This window comes from Apteryx rowi, unplaced genomic scaffold (assembly GCF_003343035.1).
Source record: "Apteryx rowi isolate R43461 unplaced genomic scaffold, aptRow1 scaffold_766, whole genome shotgun sequence".
NCBI classification, from domain to species: Eukaryota; Metazoa; Chordata; class Aves; order Apterygiformes; family Apterygidae; genus Apteryx; species Apteryx rowi.
The window spans coordinates 188,931-208,238 of record NW_020451056.1 but is presented as its reverse complement, the minus strand read 5'-3'; the positions used below and the strand labels follow the sequence as shown (position 1 = coordinate 208,238).

Sequence of the window (19,308 nt, the reverse complement as noted above, 5' to 3'; positions counted from 1 at the left end):
AGAGCCTCGATGATTCAGGCTCCTGTGTAAATCAAAAGACATCCTATTTGTCTTCCAGTCATCTGTTCTTTTCTGGAAATGGATTAGAAGATGCATAAGCCAAAATCAGGGAGACTGATCCTCCTGTATCTTTTATCCCTGTTGGTCTTGTGCCATCTCCAGATCAGGGAGTCTTGCATATTGCCAGAATACATATGTGTCTGATAAAGGAAAGATCCCATCACACCCGCCTGATTTCCTTTTATTTTTAACCTGAAAGCCCACTGCTGGCTGCCACAGGAGACAGGACACTGGGTTGGACGGGCTCTTGCCCTGGTCCAGTGCAGCCATTCCTATGTTCCTTTGCACTCCTGTTTCCTTTGGACTGTCTCCTCTTGTTCAGTCTCTCGAGTTCCACATCTTTTCACCTGTACCACTTTTTCTTATCTGACCTGATGCCTTCGCTCCTGCTTACTAAATGTCCCACTTTCCAGCCTTCTTTTTCATTGGCTTATGCCTCGCTAACAAAGCCATGGAGACCCAGCAATCCCTGTGAAACTGCATGAATGCTTGCTACCCTCAAGCTGTTCACTTTTCCACTGTGTTTTATCCCTTCCCCTTTCCAGGGTCTATTTTCTGGTAATAAGTTCTTCTTGTTAAAACTGCCCTGTGTCTGTACTGAGCCTAACATTATAGGCCCATTTCTTGATGGGTTCTTAGGTCTGATACAGCTACCTAAAAGCTATTATAACTAAATCTAACTAAAAGCCATTATAAACACCATTAGTTATAACTCTAGGGGAATAAAAGATCCACATTGTCATATGCACCACTGTAAGTCAGGCATTGCACATCACACTGTTGTACACAGGTCAGGGTTCTCCGTACAAACACGTTCCGAGGCGCCTGGCAGACAGGCTGGAAAGTATTTTTAATATATCCACTAGAATGTACAAGAGAAAAGAAATTAAGAGCAAACTCAAAGTATTCTGAGATGTAAATTGAGTGGCTGTACAAATCAAACTCTATCTATTAGAGCCCTTCATTTGAGGGGTGGTGATTAGATGGAGCCTTTGTTCTCTTAAACATATTTCAGGTTGCCCAGCCTTCTCGCACATACAGGTTTTCCAGAGAGGTTCTGTAATCTCCACTCTTGGAGATACACATAATTCAACTGGGCAAGGCCACGAATCACGGTGGCCATTGCTCTGGATTCAGACTCTTTGCCCTGGGCTGGGGTGCCATCTGCAAATGGTCAACTCTTCCTCAAGCTTGGCTGACATAAAATAAGCCAATCTCACACTGAGATCAGGAATGGGAAGAGGATAGCGCAGGATGAAAAGCACGTGCTAGGGAGAGGAAGCGTAGGGTGCTGCAGTGTGTCACCCAGGGTGGCTGTGGGCCCAGTACTGAAGCTTGGCTGTCTTCCCCGCTGCGGTGCTCCAAACCTCCCAGTGACCGCAGTCTGCCATGAATGCACTGTCCCAGAGCAAAGCTTTTTGCCGGGAAGTCTTGGGGATCCGACCTGCCAGCCTGGCTCATGAAGTCTCCTGCTTTAGGACCCAAAGGATGGAACAGTGGGATGGGCACGTGCACGGCCATTTCCCTATTAGCTCTGCAATCATTGCATTTTCCCCTCAGCTGGTTATTGATAAGCATCACTAGAGTCAGCCCGTGCCTGGAGCAGCCTTCCTGGTCTGCGTGTCAGCCCGGCCTCAGGTGGAGGCTATGGGGCAGGGTGCAGCCAGCAGCCCGGTCAAGGATGGTCAGAACTTCCTCAGGCGGAGGAACAGAGGCCCCCATGGCCACACGGGCCATCATGGTTCCCTTCAGGGCTGCTGTGGGACGGCCACACACTTGACGAGCCAAGAGGTAGCGATATCCATGGTAAGAAGTGCCTGTTCTAGCTCAGACGGAGAAGCCTAACAGGCACGTGGCAGGGGTGATGGTTTTGTCTTCGAACCTCCCTCACGAAGGAGTCGGAGCGTGAGCTGAGGCCAAACAAACTTTGGCACTCGTGATCCAGAGTCACACCATGACTTGCCTGCAGCGGGTGGGGTGGTCAAATCTCAGGACGTTTCTGGACAGGCTCATAATTAAGTGCTGGGGAGAAGCCAGTGACCACAGGCCCCACACAGAGGGAAGTGGAGGAAAGAGGTGCTGACATTAAAATTTAGGCTTTAGGCAGGATGATAAAAGCCAGGGCCTCCGTGAGAGCATTCTCCAAAAGGCCAGACAGTGAAGCAGAGACACAAATTCATAAGATGGGGCTGAGAAGCTGAAAAGATGTTGTCACAAAAGTTTTGTATCTATCTTTGACTGAAGGAGAGGGCAGAACGGGCACGATGATTCAAATATAGTGAAAACCAGCATGGAGAACAGGAAAAGGGAAGAACAGTTCGAACAAGCAGAATCTTTTTTAAACACAGGACAGAAAAAAATAGAGAACCAAGACATAAGGCTGAGGAACTAGAATGCCTCTTCTTAGATAAAATATTGGTATGTCATAAACTTCTTGGAAGGAAGCACGCCAGGAGAACGTTGCAGCACCAAGGTATAAAGTGCACAGGAACAGCAGAGGAGGTGGTGCTGGTAGCAGTGAGGCTGTTCGTTGAAAAGGGCTTGGAGTCAGATGAGGCAGACATTAACTATGCTGGCAGGGAACGCAGAACCCGGGACTGAAATTCCGGCTCAGACAGTGAGGGTAGGGCAGGTGAGGAAGACGAGCAGACAGACACATGGGGCAGTGGCTCTCTGTGCAGGGGCTGAGCTAGGTGAGCAGCGTCTTCTGCAGTCAGCAGGAAAGGCAGCTCCTACATGGGGACATAGGAGGGGCACGTAAACACGAAATGGCATGGTGCAGACAACTAGGGGATGAGTATTGCTATTCTCATAAGAGCTAGGCTGTGGGGTTAAATCAAAAGTATTTCTTCACCCAGCACACAGCTAAACTGTGGCAGTTTCTGCTGGGATGTCATGGAGGCAAGAGCTGCGAAGGGTCAAAGGAAAGAAAGAGCAAGAAAAGTGAACTCATAGCGTGGGAGTCACCAGTGGAGCCCAGAGGGACTCATGCTGAGAGCTGGGCTGTTTAACACATGCAAACATGGTCTGGGAAACGATGTGAACAGCGAACGAACAGATGGTATTAAATTATTCAGGTTAGCAAGGACAAGTGCCAGCTGCAAAAACTGCGGGAAGACCCAGCAACATGTAGTGACTGGGATAAAAATGGAAGATGATATTCAGTGCAGGTAAAAAGGCACACACAGAGAAGCAATCCTGACTTTCACATGCACAACTCTGTAGGGGCAAACACTGCAGGTCATACAATATGTGCTCAGCAGCAGCCAGAATACAACAAACCAAGTGTTAAGATTAGGGAGGGAGCAGAGAACGAAAGGAGGACCACCGTGCGCCTCTGTATAATTCCACAGTGGCTATTGCAGTCCAGGCATCCCACCTGAAAAGCATACAGTGGGTTTTGGGGAGGGAGGTATCCCACTTTCCACACCTTTTCACGATACGCATGGCGTGAAACTGCCCCCAGAGAGGAGCTGTCGCAGGGTCACTGTGCTACTCGTCCATCAGGTGGTCCGGCCAAGCACTTCTTGGGGAGGGCCCCAAGCAGGGCCATGGTGGCCACTGGGGCCATGGGAAGGGCCTTGAGCAGGGCCATGGTGGACACCAGGGCTGGGGCAGGGCCCCAGACAGGGACATAGTGGACACCAGGGTCTCAAGCGGGGCCATGGTGGACGCCGGAGCCTTGAGCAGGGCCGCAGCAGTTACCAAGGCCGTGTAGAGGGCCACAGCAGTTAACAGGGTGGAAGTGGAACCTCGGCTAACAGGGCTTCAGGCAGAACCTCAGCAGTTACCAGGGCCTCTGTGGCCACTGGGGGCTCAGCAGCTGGTGGGGCCTCGGGCAGGGCTGCCACCGTGGCCTCAGCAGTAACTGGGAAGGGGAGCCTAGGTGGTCGGTGGGGCCTCAGGGGGGACCAGGGCCTTGGCAGTGACTGGGACCTTGGTGGTTGGTGGGGCCTTGGGGGTGACCAGGACCTTGGCAGTCTCTGAGGCTTCAGAGGTGACCAGGGCCTTGGTGGTCGGTGGGGCCTCAGGGGGGGACCAGGACCTTGGCGGATGGTGGGGCAGAGACATTGCCTGTGCATGTAGGAATGGAGTCAGGAAAGCTAAATCTCAGCTGGAATTGAAGCTATCAAGGGAGGTGAAGGGCAGCAAGAAAGGTTTCTATAAGTACATCAGCCGGAAAAGTAAAGCTAAGGAGAGTGAGGGCCCATTACTGGGGGTGGGGGGATAGTCATAAGGACGAGTGGGGCAGGAGACATAAGGACAAGTGATAGGGAGAAGATGGGTGAAAAAGGTGGGTTAAGATCACTTGACCCACTTTGACGTACACAAGTCCATGGGACCAGTTGGGATGCAAAGGTTGTTGAAGGATCTGGCTGATGTCACTGTGAGGCCACTATCCCCTTGACAGGCGATGGCAATAGGGGAAGCTTCCCAATGATTGGAAAAAGGTAGACATCACACTCATCTTCAAGAAGTGCAAGAAAGAGGCTCTTGGGAACAACAGGCCCATCAGTCTCACCTGAGTCCCTGGGAAGGTAAGGGAGCAAATCCTCTTAGAGACCATTTCTAAACACATGAAGGTGTTTGGGAGCAGCCAGCATGGGTTTACCAACGGCAAATCCTGCGTGACCTACTTCATCCCTTTGATTGATAAGGTGACTGGCGCTGTGGACAAGAGGAGGGCAGTGGATGCTGTGCACCTTGACTTTAGCAAGGCCTTTGATACAGTCTCCCATAGTCTCCTTATCACCAAACTGATGAGGTATGGGCTGGATAAGTGGACAATAAGGTGGGTGGAAAATTGCCAAGACTGGCAGGCTCAAAGAGCTGTGATCAGTGATGCAAAGTCCAGCTGGCAGCCATTAACTAGTGGGGTCCCCCAAAGATAATTAGTAGGGCCAATGCTGTTTAAGGTCTTTATTAACAACCTGGATAATGGGACAGAGTGTACTCAGGATGTTTGCGGATGACGCCGCACTGGGGGAAGTGGCCAACATGCTGGAGGGCAGGGCTGCTATCAATCAGAGGCGCCTAGAAAGGTTGGAGAAATGGGCTGACAGAATGTCATGAAGTTCAACAAAAGCAAAAGCAAAGTCCTGCTCCTGGGGAAGAATAACTCCTGCAACAGGACAGGCTGGGGGACAGCTGTTTGGGAAGCAGCTCCGCAGAAAAGGAGCTGGGGGTCCTGGTGAGCAATCTGAACACGAGTCAGCAATGCCCCTTGGCAGCAAAGCAGGTCAACAGCATCCCAGGCTGTATCAGAGTGCAGCCAGCAAGTCCAGGAATGTGATCCTGCCCCTCTATTTGGCATTTGTGAGATCACATCTAGACTGCTGCATCCAGCTTTGGGCTCCCCAGTACAAGAAAGACAGTGGCTTTGACACTGGACTGGGGCAAGTCCTGTGGGGGCCACCAAGCTGGTCAGCAGGCTGGAGCACATGACATAAAAGGAGAGACTGAGCAAGATGGGCCTGTTCAGCCTGGAGAACGGAAGGATCAAGGAAGACCTTGCTGTCTACAAATACCTGATCAGAGGATACAGAGAAGATGGAGCCAGGCTCTTCTGGGAGGTACATGGCGATAGGACAAGAGGCAATAGACACAAGCTGGAGCATGGGAAATTCCAATAGATACTAGGAAAATATTTTTTACCATGAGAGTGGTCAAAAACTGGAACAGGTTGCCTAGAAATGTTGTGGGATCTCCAGTCGTGGAATAGTTTAAGGCTTGACTGGACACAGCCCTGAGCAACCTAATCTGATCAGACCTGCTCCGAGTTAGACTAGATAAGCTTTGGAGGTCCCTTCCAACATAAATTACTCTACAATCCTGCTTCATTTTGTTGTTTTAAGGAGAGGAAAATGGACTCTGCAGCCCCAGCAGCTCCAGCCCCTCTGCCTCACCTGCCCATTGCCAAAGCCCATGTTGTCCAGCCCGAAGGTGGCAGCACTTTCCCTGCTCTGGGACGCACCACAGCCAGCCCGGGAGCTGCTCCTCTGGGACCGGCACAGCCCCGTTCACCACCCCACGCCAGTGCGTCAGAAAAGAGAATCCATTCACGAACGTGCCCAGGCAGTAATTAACACTTACCGTGGATAATTGGACATGAAAGCCGCAAAGATGAGCATCGCACACACACACGCTGCCTGCCACATCCCAGTTCAGGCCTGGGGGCCCTAAAACGTTTTGTTCAGGACCCAGATGGGAGATGGGTGGAAGGGAGGACCCAGGCAGGAGGAGGGCTACACGACAGCAAAGGAGGAATCCCCTGTGCTGGCTGCCCTCGGGGCCGAGCACACAGCCATTTCGGCATCCCGGAGCCGTGCCTGCCGGCAGCACTGTGCCGCTTCGCCGCCCAAGGCACGGGGTCAAAAACGCCCCCCCTGGCCTTTCCAGGCTCCTTATTGGAAGCGTCTCTCTCCCTTTTTGGCTGTTTTACCCTCCACGGGAACTGGATTTCCTCTTTCACGATGGCAAACAGGAATAACTGGTGTCAGGTCCCCGGGCAGCCGGCTGCCTCCCTGGGCGTAACATCGTGACTCGACTGGCAGCAGCGCAGTGTCTCCTGCTGCTGCCTCCCGCCCCGGTCTTAGCAGAGCCACGCTGTCTCGCGGTCCAGCGGCCACAGCCCGGGGGTGCCACTGCCAGGGCTGCACACTCGCTGCGCAGCGCCGTGTGCCTCGGAGCTGTCCTCCTCCCGGCAGCAGAGCCTGGAAGGTTTCTGTAACCTCAAAATGCCTTATCTGACCGGCAGCCCCAGCACCAGCCCTCGGCAGATCTGAGGACAAGCTGCTTGCAAAGCTGAAACGGTGGCAAACGTGAGTTGTTAAGGCCATGCAGGTAGACACTCATCTCCCTCACTGCCCTCAGCTGGGACCAGACCTGCCCGGGAAGTCCTGGGTGCACTGCAGTGACAAGGTGCAGCCAGGCTGCCCCACCTGGCTCTCTGCGACATGACATGCCCAGCGTCCTCGAGTGCCGCCTGGATTTCCCAGGGCATTGCTGGGAGCTCCTGGCAGCGGATGGCCAGTTTGCGGCGGCAGGGTTTGTGGTCTGCCGTTGGTGGATGTTTCCGGAGCGCTCAGCTGAGCGCCGTGAACTGCAGCGATCAGCACAGCGGTGGCAAACACCGGAGACCCGTGTCACCGTTTGGCTGGGCAGCACGTGGCTGTGCGTGGTGCGGTCTCCTAGCAGGCGTCAGCGGCTGCGATCCCGCTGTTGGCACACGTGGCAGCAGAGAGGGTGCAGAGGCTCAGCCAGCCCAGAGCCAGAGCGCAGTCGTACTCCAGGGACGGACGTTCGCCAAAGCACCAGCTCAGAGACAACCCTGACGGTCCTTGCCGCCAGAGTGGGGACCCCGCTGTGATCTCACCGAGCGGGTGTGAAGAGTCAGCCTGGGTGCATCCCAGCGGGAGCTCGGGATGATCTGGGACCACGGCGTGCAGCCGCGAAGGCTGACTCAACTGTCCTGTTTTTCCCGAAAACCCTACCCTGCAGAACGGGTCAGTACGAGACATAGACCCCGTGTCCCCTGCACTGGGCCTGGCAGAGCTCGCTGCACCGGGGCGCTTGTGGCGATGATCTTCGGAGCGGTTTTCCCTGGTTGCTCTCCGCAGGCTCTTTTGGCAGTGACTGCCATTCACCAGCTGTGTCCCAGGAGCAGGGGGCCGATGGCGGTTTGTCTGGCTCTCCAGGAAGGGCAGCAGAGCTGCACTGACAGCCAGCTGGCAGCAGGGACAGAGAAGCTAATCCCACCAAGCTGCATCCAGCTGCGCGTGTCCCAGTGGCGTCCAGAGGTCAGCTCTGCGGGACCCGATGTCCTGGACAGCCTGGGCACCGCTCTGCACGGGCTGCGGGGAACCGAGCTGCCCCACAGCCCCAGCAGGGGCAGGAGGCTGCGGAAGCGGAGCGCTGTGTATCCGCCATCTCCTCCTCTGCCCTAGGAGGACAGCAGAAGTGTGGGTGGGGAGACCGAGCCCAGTCCATAGCACGCATCCCTCCCCCTGCCAGCCGTGCCCAGGAGCCGCAGGGAGCTGCGGAGCAGAAAGATAAGCCAGTTCTCTGGAAAGGGTGACAGGAAGTTGTTGTTGTGATAGGGCAACTCCGGCACCACCCCAGCCCCTCCTGGCTCCTTGCTGCTCCCTGCCCCTGCCTGAGGCCAGGTGGCCAGAAGCACCGGCGAAACTCTCACTGATCCCTGTTTACCGGGAATCACGTGTTTCAGCAGAAGATGCATGAAAGTCGCTTTCCCACAGAGCTCAGTGTTATGCAATCGCATTCCTCAAAACCAGAAAAAAAAGGATTTTTGTCTTTTCTCTTTGTCCGTAGCTGCTTGCCTGTGCCAGTCCCTTAGGTGCTGGGCTTGGCTGGTTCATAGCGGTTTTTTTAGAGGACATTTTTGTTGTTCTTTCCTTAAAAAGCACACTGCATTGCTCACCTCAGCTGGGAGTGAGCAGGGCTGAGCAGGTGTGGCAGGTGCCAGATACCTGCAATCAAGGTGAAGTTCCTCCTCTGGTCCAACAGCACCCGCTCACCCAGGTCTGCAGGTCCCCAATCAGCCCTGCGCCAGCCACCAGCACCCAGCCTCCCAGCCTCGGCGGCTCCACGCCTCCCTGGCACAAGCAGGCGGCTCCGTTGGGAGGAATCTCAGCGCATGAGCTCCACACAGCGGGTCACACGAGACAGCGGGACGCTGGGTGGCTGCCAGGTTTTCTCCTGTTGATGCTGTCCCCGCCTCGCAACCGCGGAAGCCGATGGGCAGACACCCCCGTGCAGGGTCTGCCCAGCGCGTGGATGTCCCGGGAAGGTTGTTGGGGCACAGCTTTGCCCCCCGTCAGGCAGCGAGGCTGTGGCTGCTCTCCGCACCGCTCTCCATGGGTGTCACTGAGCAGCTCTGCACTGAGCAGCCCCACGTCCCAGGGACGCAGCCGCATGGCTCCAGGGACTGACGCTCCTGGGACCTGCTAGAAGGAAGTCATGTCAGCACCTGGCTTCTGGCAGAGGAGGTTTCCCAAATCAAAAGCCCAAGGAAAACAGCACTCCCCAAACACGCAGTGCTAAGGCATCCTTGAGAAAGCCATCTCCCAGCTCTCTGATGTGGTTCACGGCTCCTGCAGCCTAGGACACCTACACCTTCCGGCAGGTGAGGCCAGGCCACCAAGCTGCCGATACCCGAGCACAGGTGTCTCCACGCCAGGCTTCCCCACGAAGCCGCACGGCCGGCTGGTGAGTCACGGCGCTCTGCGGAGGCGCTGCACAGGGAGGACCAGGGCGACGATGGGTCTGGGTTGGCTTCGCTCTTCGTGGAGTTAGGGGCGCCTAGTGAGGTGGAGGCAGCACATACTTGTGTTTTAGACACTCCTGAGCTCTGCACACTCCTGAGTTTTCTTTACCTCTCTTTTTAGGGTAAAGCCCGTCTGCCCTTTCAACCCTGGGCAGCTTTGCGGCCAGGCAGATGCTGCTGGATGTAGCTGAGTGGCAGCCACAGGTATGGATCCTGGCGTGGTACGAGTGCTCTTCCCAGCTGCTGCTGCTGTCACTGCTCTCCCTTCCCTTCGATGCAGGATGTGCATTTGCTCAAATAGCACAGACCCCACCACGCACGGAGGCATTCCTGCAGCAGTAGACTCAAGACTTTGCAGACTCCCCCTGCTCAGGGGAGATCCCCTTTGGAAACACAGCTGCTGCAGTCCTGCTCCTTCCAGTCCCAAAGCAGCTAACCTGATCTGTCAACCTGATCCTCTCCATCTGACCAGAGGGCAAAGGGAGGCAGCTAGCTGTGAAGGCAGTTAATGAGGAGGTGGTGTCTCCACGGAACCCAAAACCTGAGTTCACAGCGTGGTATGGCCAGAAATGCTGGCTAGATGATGGGTTTGTAAGGTGTGAGTGACAAGCACCGTGAGGCCCTGGGAAGGTTTGTGCTGCTAGTCGAGCTGTCTGGGAAGCCAGAGCGACTGCAGTTCAATTAACCCCCCAGGCTGGAGGCAAAGGGAGAAGTCAACGTTCCTACTTGAGACAAACTCGAACAAAGTTTCATTTGCATCCTCACAAACATTCAGCTCCTGGAACTGAATACATGGGAAATGTGAAGCCACTATATTTTGGCTGGTAAACCAAAAGGGGAACTGCTGCCTGATCCAAAAACCTCTGATCATATGCAAATTACAAAAGGAAGAGTGTCAGCTTATAATGGCATTTCAGCCTTCCTCCAGAGAAAGAAGATGGCATTGCAGGATCTCTCATTCCTCAGCAAAGACACTGGTTTCCAAATAACTTGCAGGCATTCCTCTAGTATTCTCACAGATGGGGCAGCTATAGCAAGCACACCACATGCAGGGGCCCTGAAAGCAGTTGAGCAAAGGGGCTGGAAGCACGCCTGGAAGCTTTAAAGAAGGACAATGACACCCTCCTCTTGGCTCCCAATGGACCTGAAGCAGCAGGGCTGGTGGGAGCCCTGAAAGATGTCATCTTTGAGATGTCTCCAAGACTTGGTACAGACTGGGAACATGCCTAAGGAAGATCTTCCTTGAGGGACTGAAGGCTGATGTCCTGTTTACCTTACGTGTTTCTTTTGTCTCCAAGTTTGCAGTCAAGTCTCCATCTTTAAGAACAACCCTGTGGTTTTCCTGTGAGGCTTCTTGGTTGGTAGTAATAGGCGGAGTTGTTAAAGGCAAGTGTCAGAGCTGGGCTGGTGCCTTCTAGGGCTAAGAGAATGAGGAACTGGTATCAGTGTCATCAGGCAAGAGAAAGCAGGGTTTAAATAGCACAGTGTAGCAGTATGGCAGCAAGCTGACGATGCTCCCAGGCTCCAGGCAGAGAGACAAGAGCCCTCCTTCAAGTCTGGAGCCTAATCATGGGTCCCAGAGCAAAGGGAAGGGACAGAGGCAGGGCAGGAGACAGCACAGTCGCACACACCTGGCACTGGCTGTGCAATAGTCCACCTAGGCTCTGTCTTGCTAGGTACGTGTCTCAGTGCCTTTAACGCCACAGTGCATGGAGGCACAGGGCTGCAGCAGCGCTCACACGCAGCGGTGTCCTGTTCCCTGGGGAAACGTCCCTCTGGGGTAACCGCTGCAGTGCTGGGTGCAGCAGAGCTCAGCTCACATCCGTCTCCACAAAGCTTTCGGCAGTCCCTCAGAAAAGGCCTTCAAAGAACTAAGTTGCTTCAGGGATGAAAAGAAAAAGTTTTTTCATGTCTCAGAAACAGTCTCAGAGGTAGGAAGCAAGGAGTAGGGTTAAAAACAGCCCTCATCAGGCAAAAGGGAGCTGTGTTCTCTGTATGTGAGCGGACAATCTGGGAACGGGCTCGGGGTGAGACACCAGCGTTTCCGCATGATACACCACCATTTAAGCCCATTGGTGCCTGTGAGGAAGGTGGGGCTGTTTAGAGACCTGCACGTGCAAGAGAAGGTGACGTTCAGGGCTGATTCACTGCAGATGTTTGTGTGCCGTGGAGGTCACCCTGGCCGCCCCATGCAGCCGAGGGCAAGCAGGTCCGTATGAACAGTGGTGCTTTGTGGACACATCCTATGGCAGACAGATGCAAGCAATCAGAGGAGCCGTGCCCTGAACTCCACCGAATGTCCTGATGTGCTCTCCACGGCTATAACGGGAGCTTGGGCTCTGGCTCAGCGGGAGGCATCCACCGCGGGGAGATAAATCACAGCCTCCGTTTTGACAAATGCAAAGTAACGCACCTTCAAGGGACGCCGCCAGCTACCATCACTTCAGAGGTGTCTAAACTAGCTGGGCCAGCTCCAGATATAGTGGTCCAGTGTCACCGGAACAGCTCAGAGGACAGCCCTGCTTGGCCGTGGCCAGCGATACGTGGTGCCTGAGGAGCAGGAGAGGACCAACGCAGGGCGGCTTAATGCCACCTTGCTGGTGTTCATCAGGGCAGGGTCTGTGCTGCACAGAACAGGCCTGTGAGAGGAGACAGACGGGATCCTCTTGCCTGGGACAGGCCAGGAACCCTTTGCACCCCCTCACACCCAGCGCCCGCCAACGATGCAGCCCGAAATAAAGCTCTCGCTGTCGTCCGGCCAGAATAGCTGAACCTTATCCTACAGTGAAGTGCGATTAGCAGTGAATTTGTGGCACCAGTAACCCTAGCCCACATAATGCAGGCTAAAAATCAGTGTCAGACAAGGAAGGGCTTCTGAGGAGGAAGGGAAGGCAACGGAAATGGGTCTTATGCCCACTTTACCCCTGCGAACAGAGGGACCTGCTGCCTGGGAGCCTCTCCCAGAGCCAAACTAGCCTTAGTGAGTCAGTGCCTCCGTGTGCTGATCATCCAGTCTGGCAAGCACCCACGCAGGCAGGAATGTGCACCCAAAGCAGGACACCCAGGGAAGGAAGGGCAGGGGCAGGCAGCAGCCTCCCCTGCACGGGGACACCGAGTCACGGCCACCCACGCAGGGTCACACCAGCGCGCACGCAGTCTCGCACACCCTCAGACGCACAGCTGCACAAGCAGGCTCAGCACAAGCATACAGTCTCTCACGCGCACACACACACACACACACACACAGCCACATGTGCAATGCACACGCAGAGACGCACACAGTCACGCACAGGGTCACACAAGCGCACGTGCGGTCGCGCGCACACACATATGCAGCGTCACGGCCGCAGTCACGTGTGCAGGTTCACGTGCACACATATGCAGTCACGCATGCACACAGCCACAGACACCGTCACTCCCAAGCACACGTACAGCCGCACAAACCATTGCACACCAAAATGATCCGACCAAACCAACCCACCTTCGTGCCGGGAGCAGAAGCCAGGCAAGCCCCGTTCACCAGAGCTGTAGCTTTGGTCTCATGGGATGTGGTCTGTCCTACCCAGACCCAGAAGCGGACTCAAACATGAGACCATTCATCAGCCCCACTCGGCCCAAACCTGGCCAGAGCCACAAGCCTGCCTCCTCCAGCTGGCCAACCCATGCAAGCCCTCTGCAAGCAAGCAGTCTGCCAGCCACCAGCGCTCTCATGCAGACGCTGGCCAGCAGCACTGGGCTGGTTCGCCCTGCTGATACGGAGCAGAAGATGTTCCCATGCTGGGGTCACTTCAACCAGCAACACAAACCTTCCCAGTCCCAGCCATGGTTGCAGCAGGGGGACAGTTCCTCCCAAGAGGAGACAGACTCAGTCTCTGTCCTGGCCAGAGAGCATGGACAGCCGTACAAGGACAGCTACCGCTCCCTGCCCCTGCCAAGAGGTTCAGCTAGTGCAAAGGCAGATTTACCAAGCCCAGATCCATGGAGACCTTCAGTTGCTTGGAGCGAAGAGCAGGAGGCAAAAGCCCATCGTCATGCAGAGGGGCTGCCTTGCTGAGCAGAGGGCTGGTTGCTCTGGGCTCTGAATACCCGTGTGAGGCAGGGGATTTCTCCAACAGACCGGGCAGCGTGTGTCCAGGAGAGGGAGAGCAGTGGAGGAAACCTGGACCAAAGACGAGCTGCATGACCCCGAGGGCAATTAGCCCTTGGCTCCTGCCTGAGAGGTCCCAGGACGGCAAGCGTCTCCTCAGCTATCACTCGCCAAAGCATCAGCAAGAGAAACGCCCTGCAGCCTGCACCCGGGGCCGGTCACCGTGCCCAGAGCCCCTGGCCCCGTCTCGCCGACCGGCTGGGCTCGTCACTCCTGGGCAGGGGCTGCAGGCTCTGCGAAGGCACCAGCGCAGCCGCGGTGGGCAGATGCCTGCGTTTCGGCTGGGCTCGTGGCACGGGGCAGGGCCAGCGTGTCGGCCCCAAGGGCGGGGAAGGGAAGGATTTAAATCGAGCACCTGCCCCAGCTGCTTATCCTGTCTGAGAGGCGGCAGGAGGAGGAGGAGGAGGAGGACCAGAGCCTGCCAGGGAGCCAGCCACCAGCAGGTAGGACAGAGCCTGCCCGGGGGGGGAAACCGGGGCACCAGGACTCAGCGCAGCGCAGCAGCGCTACGGCACGGCACTGTCCGTGCAGCTGCCGAGGGATGCAGGGACCTTTCCTGCCAGTTCTACCCCAAAGCCTGGTGTTAGGAAGGCGGCCGCTGAGGCCCAGGGCAATGATGTGGAGCGGGGGCAGGGGGGGCTGCAGGCACAACTTTGCCATTTCTCAGAAGGGCCGAGGTGACCGACAGACAGCTCCGGGGCTGGATGGAGCCACGGCTCCGTGAGGTGTGCTTTGCGTCCTGAAGACTTTAGCTGAGACGATCAGGACATTGGCGTATGGGAGGGAAGGAACCGGAACTGCGGGGTCTGCCGGAGCCTGCAGGCAGCCTGAGACGGGAGGCTGCCGATTCTCACGTTGGATCTCGGCCCTGGAGCCCGGCGGTGGGGAGCTGCAAGGCGAGCGCCCCTGCAAGGCGGGGAGGGCTGCGCTGAAACGATTTCGCTCCCCAGGGGCGCAGGACCACGGCACCGCCGGGCCACCCCTGCTCGCAGCCCAGCTGGGAAACCGCTTCCACCGGGGCCTCTCGGGCAGGGCTGTGGCGGCAGCAGGAGAGGACCTCAGCCAGCCCCTGCCCCGGGAGCCGCGTGTGCGGCCAAGCCCCAGCATCGGGAGTCCTGATTAGAGACCAGCTAATGATAGCCTGCAGTTGTGCAACGTCTTTCCAGCGCAGGGTGTTGACACGACACGACACGCGTGTCCCACATACGTGTTGCCTGCTCCAGGGTGTGACACAGCGCTTTGCTTTGCTCTGGAGCCGAGCGCCACCGGAGCAGGCGACACAACCAGCCCGTCGCCCCCCCAGGAAGATGCAGCTCCGTCGGTGGAGATGGGTAGAGGAGGGAAGAGAAGCTGCTTTCCGGGGTTAAAGCCACAAGATGGACCAGAGCTGCCGGCCAGAAAAGAGCCTGGAGCTGGCAGCAGGGAGTCCAGCGGGGCAGGGGCTGACCCGTAAGTGCTGCACGCGCCTCTCCCCACACCGTGATCCATCTACACCAGCATCAGTCCGATATTTAAATGGATCAAAAGCGATGACACAGAGACTTTTAGACCAGTTAGGTAAACAGTCAGAGAATTAAGCTGTGACCCTGTTAATTAACGAGCTATACATATCATTAATGTCAGTCACTGTCGTTTTACGGGAGATGGGTGTTCCCCAAGAAATGTTTAGGGTTTTTGTTTTTGCTGTTTTGACAAGACTGTGGGCTCATCACCATGAGATATTGCGGGTGCTCAAAGTTTAAAAGGGTTCCAGAAGAGACTAGGTGACTGCACAGGAGAGATTCCCCCACGGATTACTAAATAGATGCAAAATGTGTCCAGCCCATGAAATCCACTGAGCTGAAAACAGTCGGAGGTTGACATAGAAACAGGGGAAATATTATATATGTTTCCCTGTTCTTCATCCTTCCCCTGTTGTCCGCTTACAACTGAAGGTGGAAACAAGACACCGGCCTACGCAGACCTTTGGTCTGACTCTGTGTGGCTGCTCTGATGTCTACTCGAGAGCGCAGCTGGCTTCCTCTAAAAACATTTCAGACAGCAAAACCGGCATCCTGGCTAAGGGTGCTGCATTTTTATGGGCAAGGGCACCCGCTGGATTGACCAAAAACCGGCCACACTAATTACAAAGTGCCGGTGTAAATGGGAGAGACCAACTGCAAGAAGCCACTCACAGCGAGGCCCCTGAGATACTTGTCCTTAGTCCACTGTTACTATGCAGTTTCTAGAGATATATATTTTTATCTATCGTTTTACCTACACTAACAATTATTTTAAAAGGGAGAATGATCATTCGCTACCTCCTACAGCACAGGCGCTAGGAGCTCGCTGTGAAAATACTTTCCCCACAGTGCGTAATTAAATCACGGGCCTTGGTGCCGCAGGACATTGCGGAGGCCAACACCAAAGCTGGGTTTGCAGACGTGACTGAACAGACCCACGGAGGACAGTCTGCGATGGCTGCTAGACCGCGGTCCAGCGGCAAACCCAGCCCAGGAAGTCCAGAGTGCCGCATGCCAAAGGGTCCGGCCAGAGGCAGGATCTGTTTCTAGAGTACTTTCCCTAAATATCCGGAGAGAGCACCTCAGCCCTGCAGCAGGCGGTGCACCCAGCTGGACAAACCCTCACATTGACCCTGCCCTTGTCTCCAGGCTCTAGAACTGGTCAGAATGGTCCCTGGGATGGTTTTTGGCCTGGGCCGACCAACTCTCTCCCAGAAAATTCCCACACACGGTTCAGGTGTTAGTACGAGCCAGAGACCGACGTCAACAGGCCAGAGGCAGCAACTCCCTGTTTTCGAGGACGGGAGCGTGCAACAGGATGGGCGTTGAGGGCTGTGCCAACCCAGCAGCCTCCAGAGCAAGCGGAGACCCAGGCGCATTTCATCCACAGCAGAGGCAAAGCCTTGAGAAGATCTCTGCCAGCTCTGACCCGTTGCTGCATGTGGATTTCAGCAGCTTCCAGCACTCGTCTGCCATCAAGACCATTCCCACGGCCCCTGTCTCATGCCAGCGTGGTGCGGGATCACATGGCACGTTGCTGTTTCTTGGCAAGACCAGCACTTGTCAAATTGTCACCAGTTAAGTCTGCCGACCCCAGAGCAGCACAGGCACCAGTACTGAGGGGACGGGGAGACGAGCAGTGGCCAAGTTCCCCACTGACAGCCTGTGGCACCAGCCCAAAAGTGAGCAATGTGTTGTGTCATTCAGGAACATGAGAAGAAGATCTTGCAGGTCAGAGCTTCGAGGCAGTGTCAGCCCCTGGGAGGCCAGGCAGCTCCTTGGAGGGCTCAGAGCGGGACCAGGTTATCCACGTTGTTGATGCTGATGCTTCTTTGTGGAGCAAATGTCTCTCACTAGATCTGTCGCTCTGCGACACGGCCCTCAAATCTCTCTGCCTGCAAGTGCCCTGTGAGGGGCTGGTTGATGCCAGTCCTCTTGTCTGCTCCCCCTTCACAACACGCTGGGTTTTCCTGCCCTGAGAGCAGGAGCTTTTGGGGATAGGCATCTCTGTGCAGAGAATATGCAGCTATGCAGAGACACGTAGAGCTGGCCCCTGCAGCTGGGAGGTGTGCAGCACGCCCCACAGGGAGCAAACGCACCTGCCAGGCTGCAACTGCTGCTTCCGAAAAGCCCCCGTCTGCTCTTCAAGTGGGGCTGGACACGGGGGCTCTTGGCCCTAAAATTCCCACTGAGAGGTGGACGGCAGCAGTGCCCCAGAGCCCGCTCCCAGCTTCTCTCTGGACTCCTGCTACCACATCCAGGGAGATGCTTTTCTTCACACACAGCACAAAAACTGCAGAAGTACCTGTGTTTTACCACATCTTCTGTTTCTCTCTCCTCGCAGACGAGCGCGCTGCCCCCACAATGCAGAGCACGAGCGGACACCCGCAGAACAACATGATGAACAACGTGGGAAGTGACATGGTTGCAAGTGGACACAAGGAGATGGGTTGGGGCGGGAGTAACTTCATAGCAGGAGTCTTCATCCAGGCTAAGAATAAGAAGATAAGCATCTATGATGCCATGATGAGGGGGATCCTGACGCCAGGCACGGCCCTGGTGCTGCTAGAGGCGCAGGCTGCTTCAGGGTTCCTCACCGACCCCGTGAGGAACAAGAAGTTGTCGGTGAAAGAGGCACTGGCTGCTGGACTCATAGGCAGAGATTTTTATGAGAAGCTCCTGTCGGCAGAGGGAGCCGTGACAGGGTACACAGAGCCGTATACAGGACACAAGATCTCCCTCTTCCAGGCCATGAAGAAAGAGTTCATCGTGAAAGAGCACGCTATCCGTCTGCTTGAGGCCCAGATTGCCACCGGCGGGATCATCGATCCCATGCACGGTCGCCGCATCTCTGTGGACGCAGCCTACCAGCAGGGCTACTTTGACCAGGAGACGAGCCAGTTTCTTTCTAACCGCAAGAATCAAACAAGAAGTTGCTTTGACCCCAACACGCACGAGAACCTCACTTATACACAGCTCCTCCGTCGCTGCATCCCCGACCCGGACACGGGACTCCTCATGCTCCACGTGATGGACAAGAGCTCGGTGCTCTACCAGCTGAACAAGGACGCCCGGAAAGCCCTGCAGGCCGCCCGCACCACCATCAGCGTGGGTCTCTTTGAGGGCCAGAGCGTCACCGTGTGGGAGCTCCTCTTCTCTCGCTACATCACCGACCACAGGAGAGAGGAGCTCCTCAGGAAATACAAAGTGGGGACAGTGACAATCCCAGAGATCATCACCATCCTCACCACAATCATCACCAGGGCAGAAATGGAAAACAGGGTTCTGAGTTCATCCACAGCAACACCCAGCAACGAGGTGGAGGAATCACAGCCTGCTCAGGATACACGCTCCCAGGAGCATCAGTTGAGAAAGTCCTTAAAGTCTGCAATCATCTATGTAACTGCTGGTGAGTTCAAGGGGAAAAAGGTCTCCTTGTTGGATCTGCTCTTTTCCAAATACATCCCTCAGGAGAAGCGGCAGGAACTGCTGGAGCTGTACAGGGCAGGGATACTGACAACAGAACAGGTGGTTACCGTGGTCACCGCCATCATAAACAAAACAGAAGCTGCCAATACTGCACTCATGGTAAATGCCAGAAGTCCACACAAGGAGGCGATAAGGGCAGGGGAAAGTGGAGATACCCTTTCAACAGAAGATGCAGAACTAGATGACATCTTAAAGTCTACCACCATTGATATGCCAGCTGGTGAGTTCCAGGGGAGGCAGGTCTCCGTGTGGGACCTGCTTCACTCCAAGTATATTCCCGAGGAGAAAAGGCAGGAGCTCCTGGAGTTGTACCGAGGCAGAGTATTAACCCTGGAGCAGATGATAACTGTTGTCACCACTGTCATTAAAAAAAAAGAATCTACAAGCAGGAAATTTCTAGTTGCTGTGAACACTTCCAGCAAGGACACAGCGACAGCAGCAGATGACAAGGATGCCCACTCCCCCATAGAGGAACCATGGGAAACAGCCCTGAAAACCACAACCGTCGACATGGAGGTAGGGGAGTTTCGGGGCCACAAGGTCTCCGTATGGGACCTGCTCCACTCCAAGTACATCCCCRAGGAGAACAGAAAGGAGCTGCTGGAGCTGTACGAGGGAGGAGAGTTAACCCTTGAGCAGGTGAAAACCGTCGTCAGCACTATCGTAAGCAAGGCAGAAGCAGCAAGAGCAGAGCAATCAGCAAATGTGAGCAGTCCAAAGGCAGAGAGGACGACCATCGCAGAAGCTGAGCACCCCCATCTGCAGGAGGACAGGTCCTGGGAAGAGATCCTGAGGTCTACCACAGTTGAGATGGCAGCAGACGA

General features: G+C 55.5%; 1 protein-coding gene across 1 annotated transcript in view; it reads left to right on the top strand.

Annotated features, from left to right (window-relative positions):
* The window catches only part of LOC112976765 (epiplakin-like), a 30,370-nt gene that overhangs the window by 8,972 nt on the left and 2,090 nt on the right, over positions 1-19,308 (top strand). The window contains exon 2 of the mRNA XM_026088334.1: positions 17,340-19,308. Coding sequence (XP_025944119.1) covers positions 17,340-19,308 — 1,969 coding nt within the window. The remainder of the gene's footprint in view (positions 1-17,339) is intronic.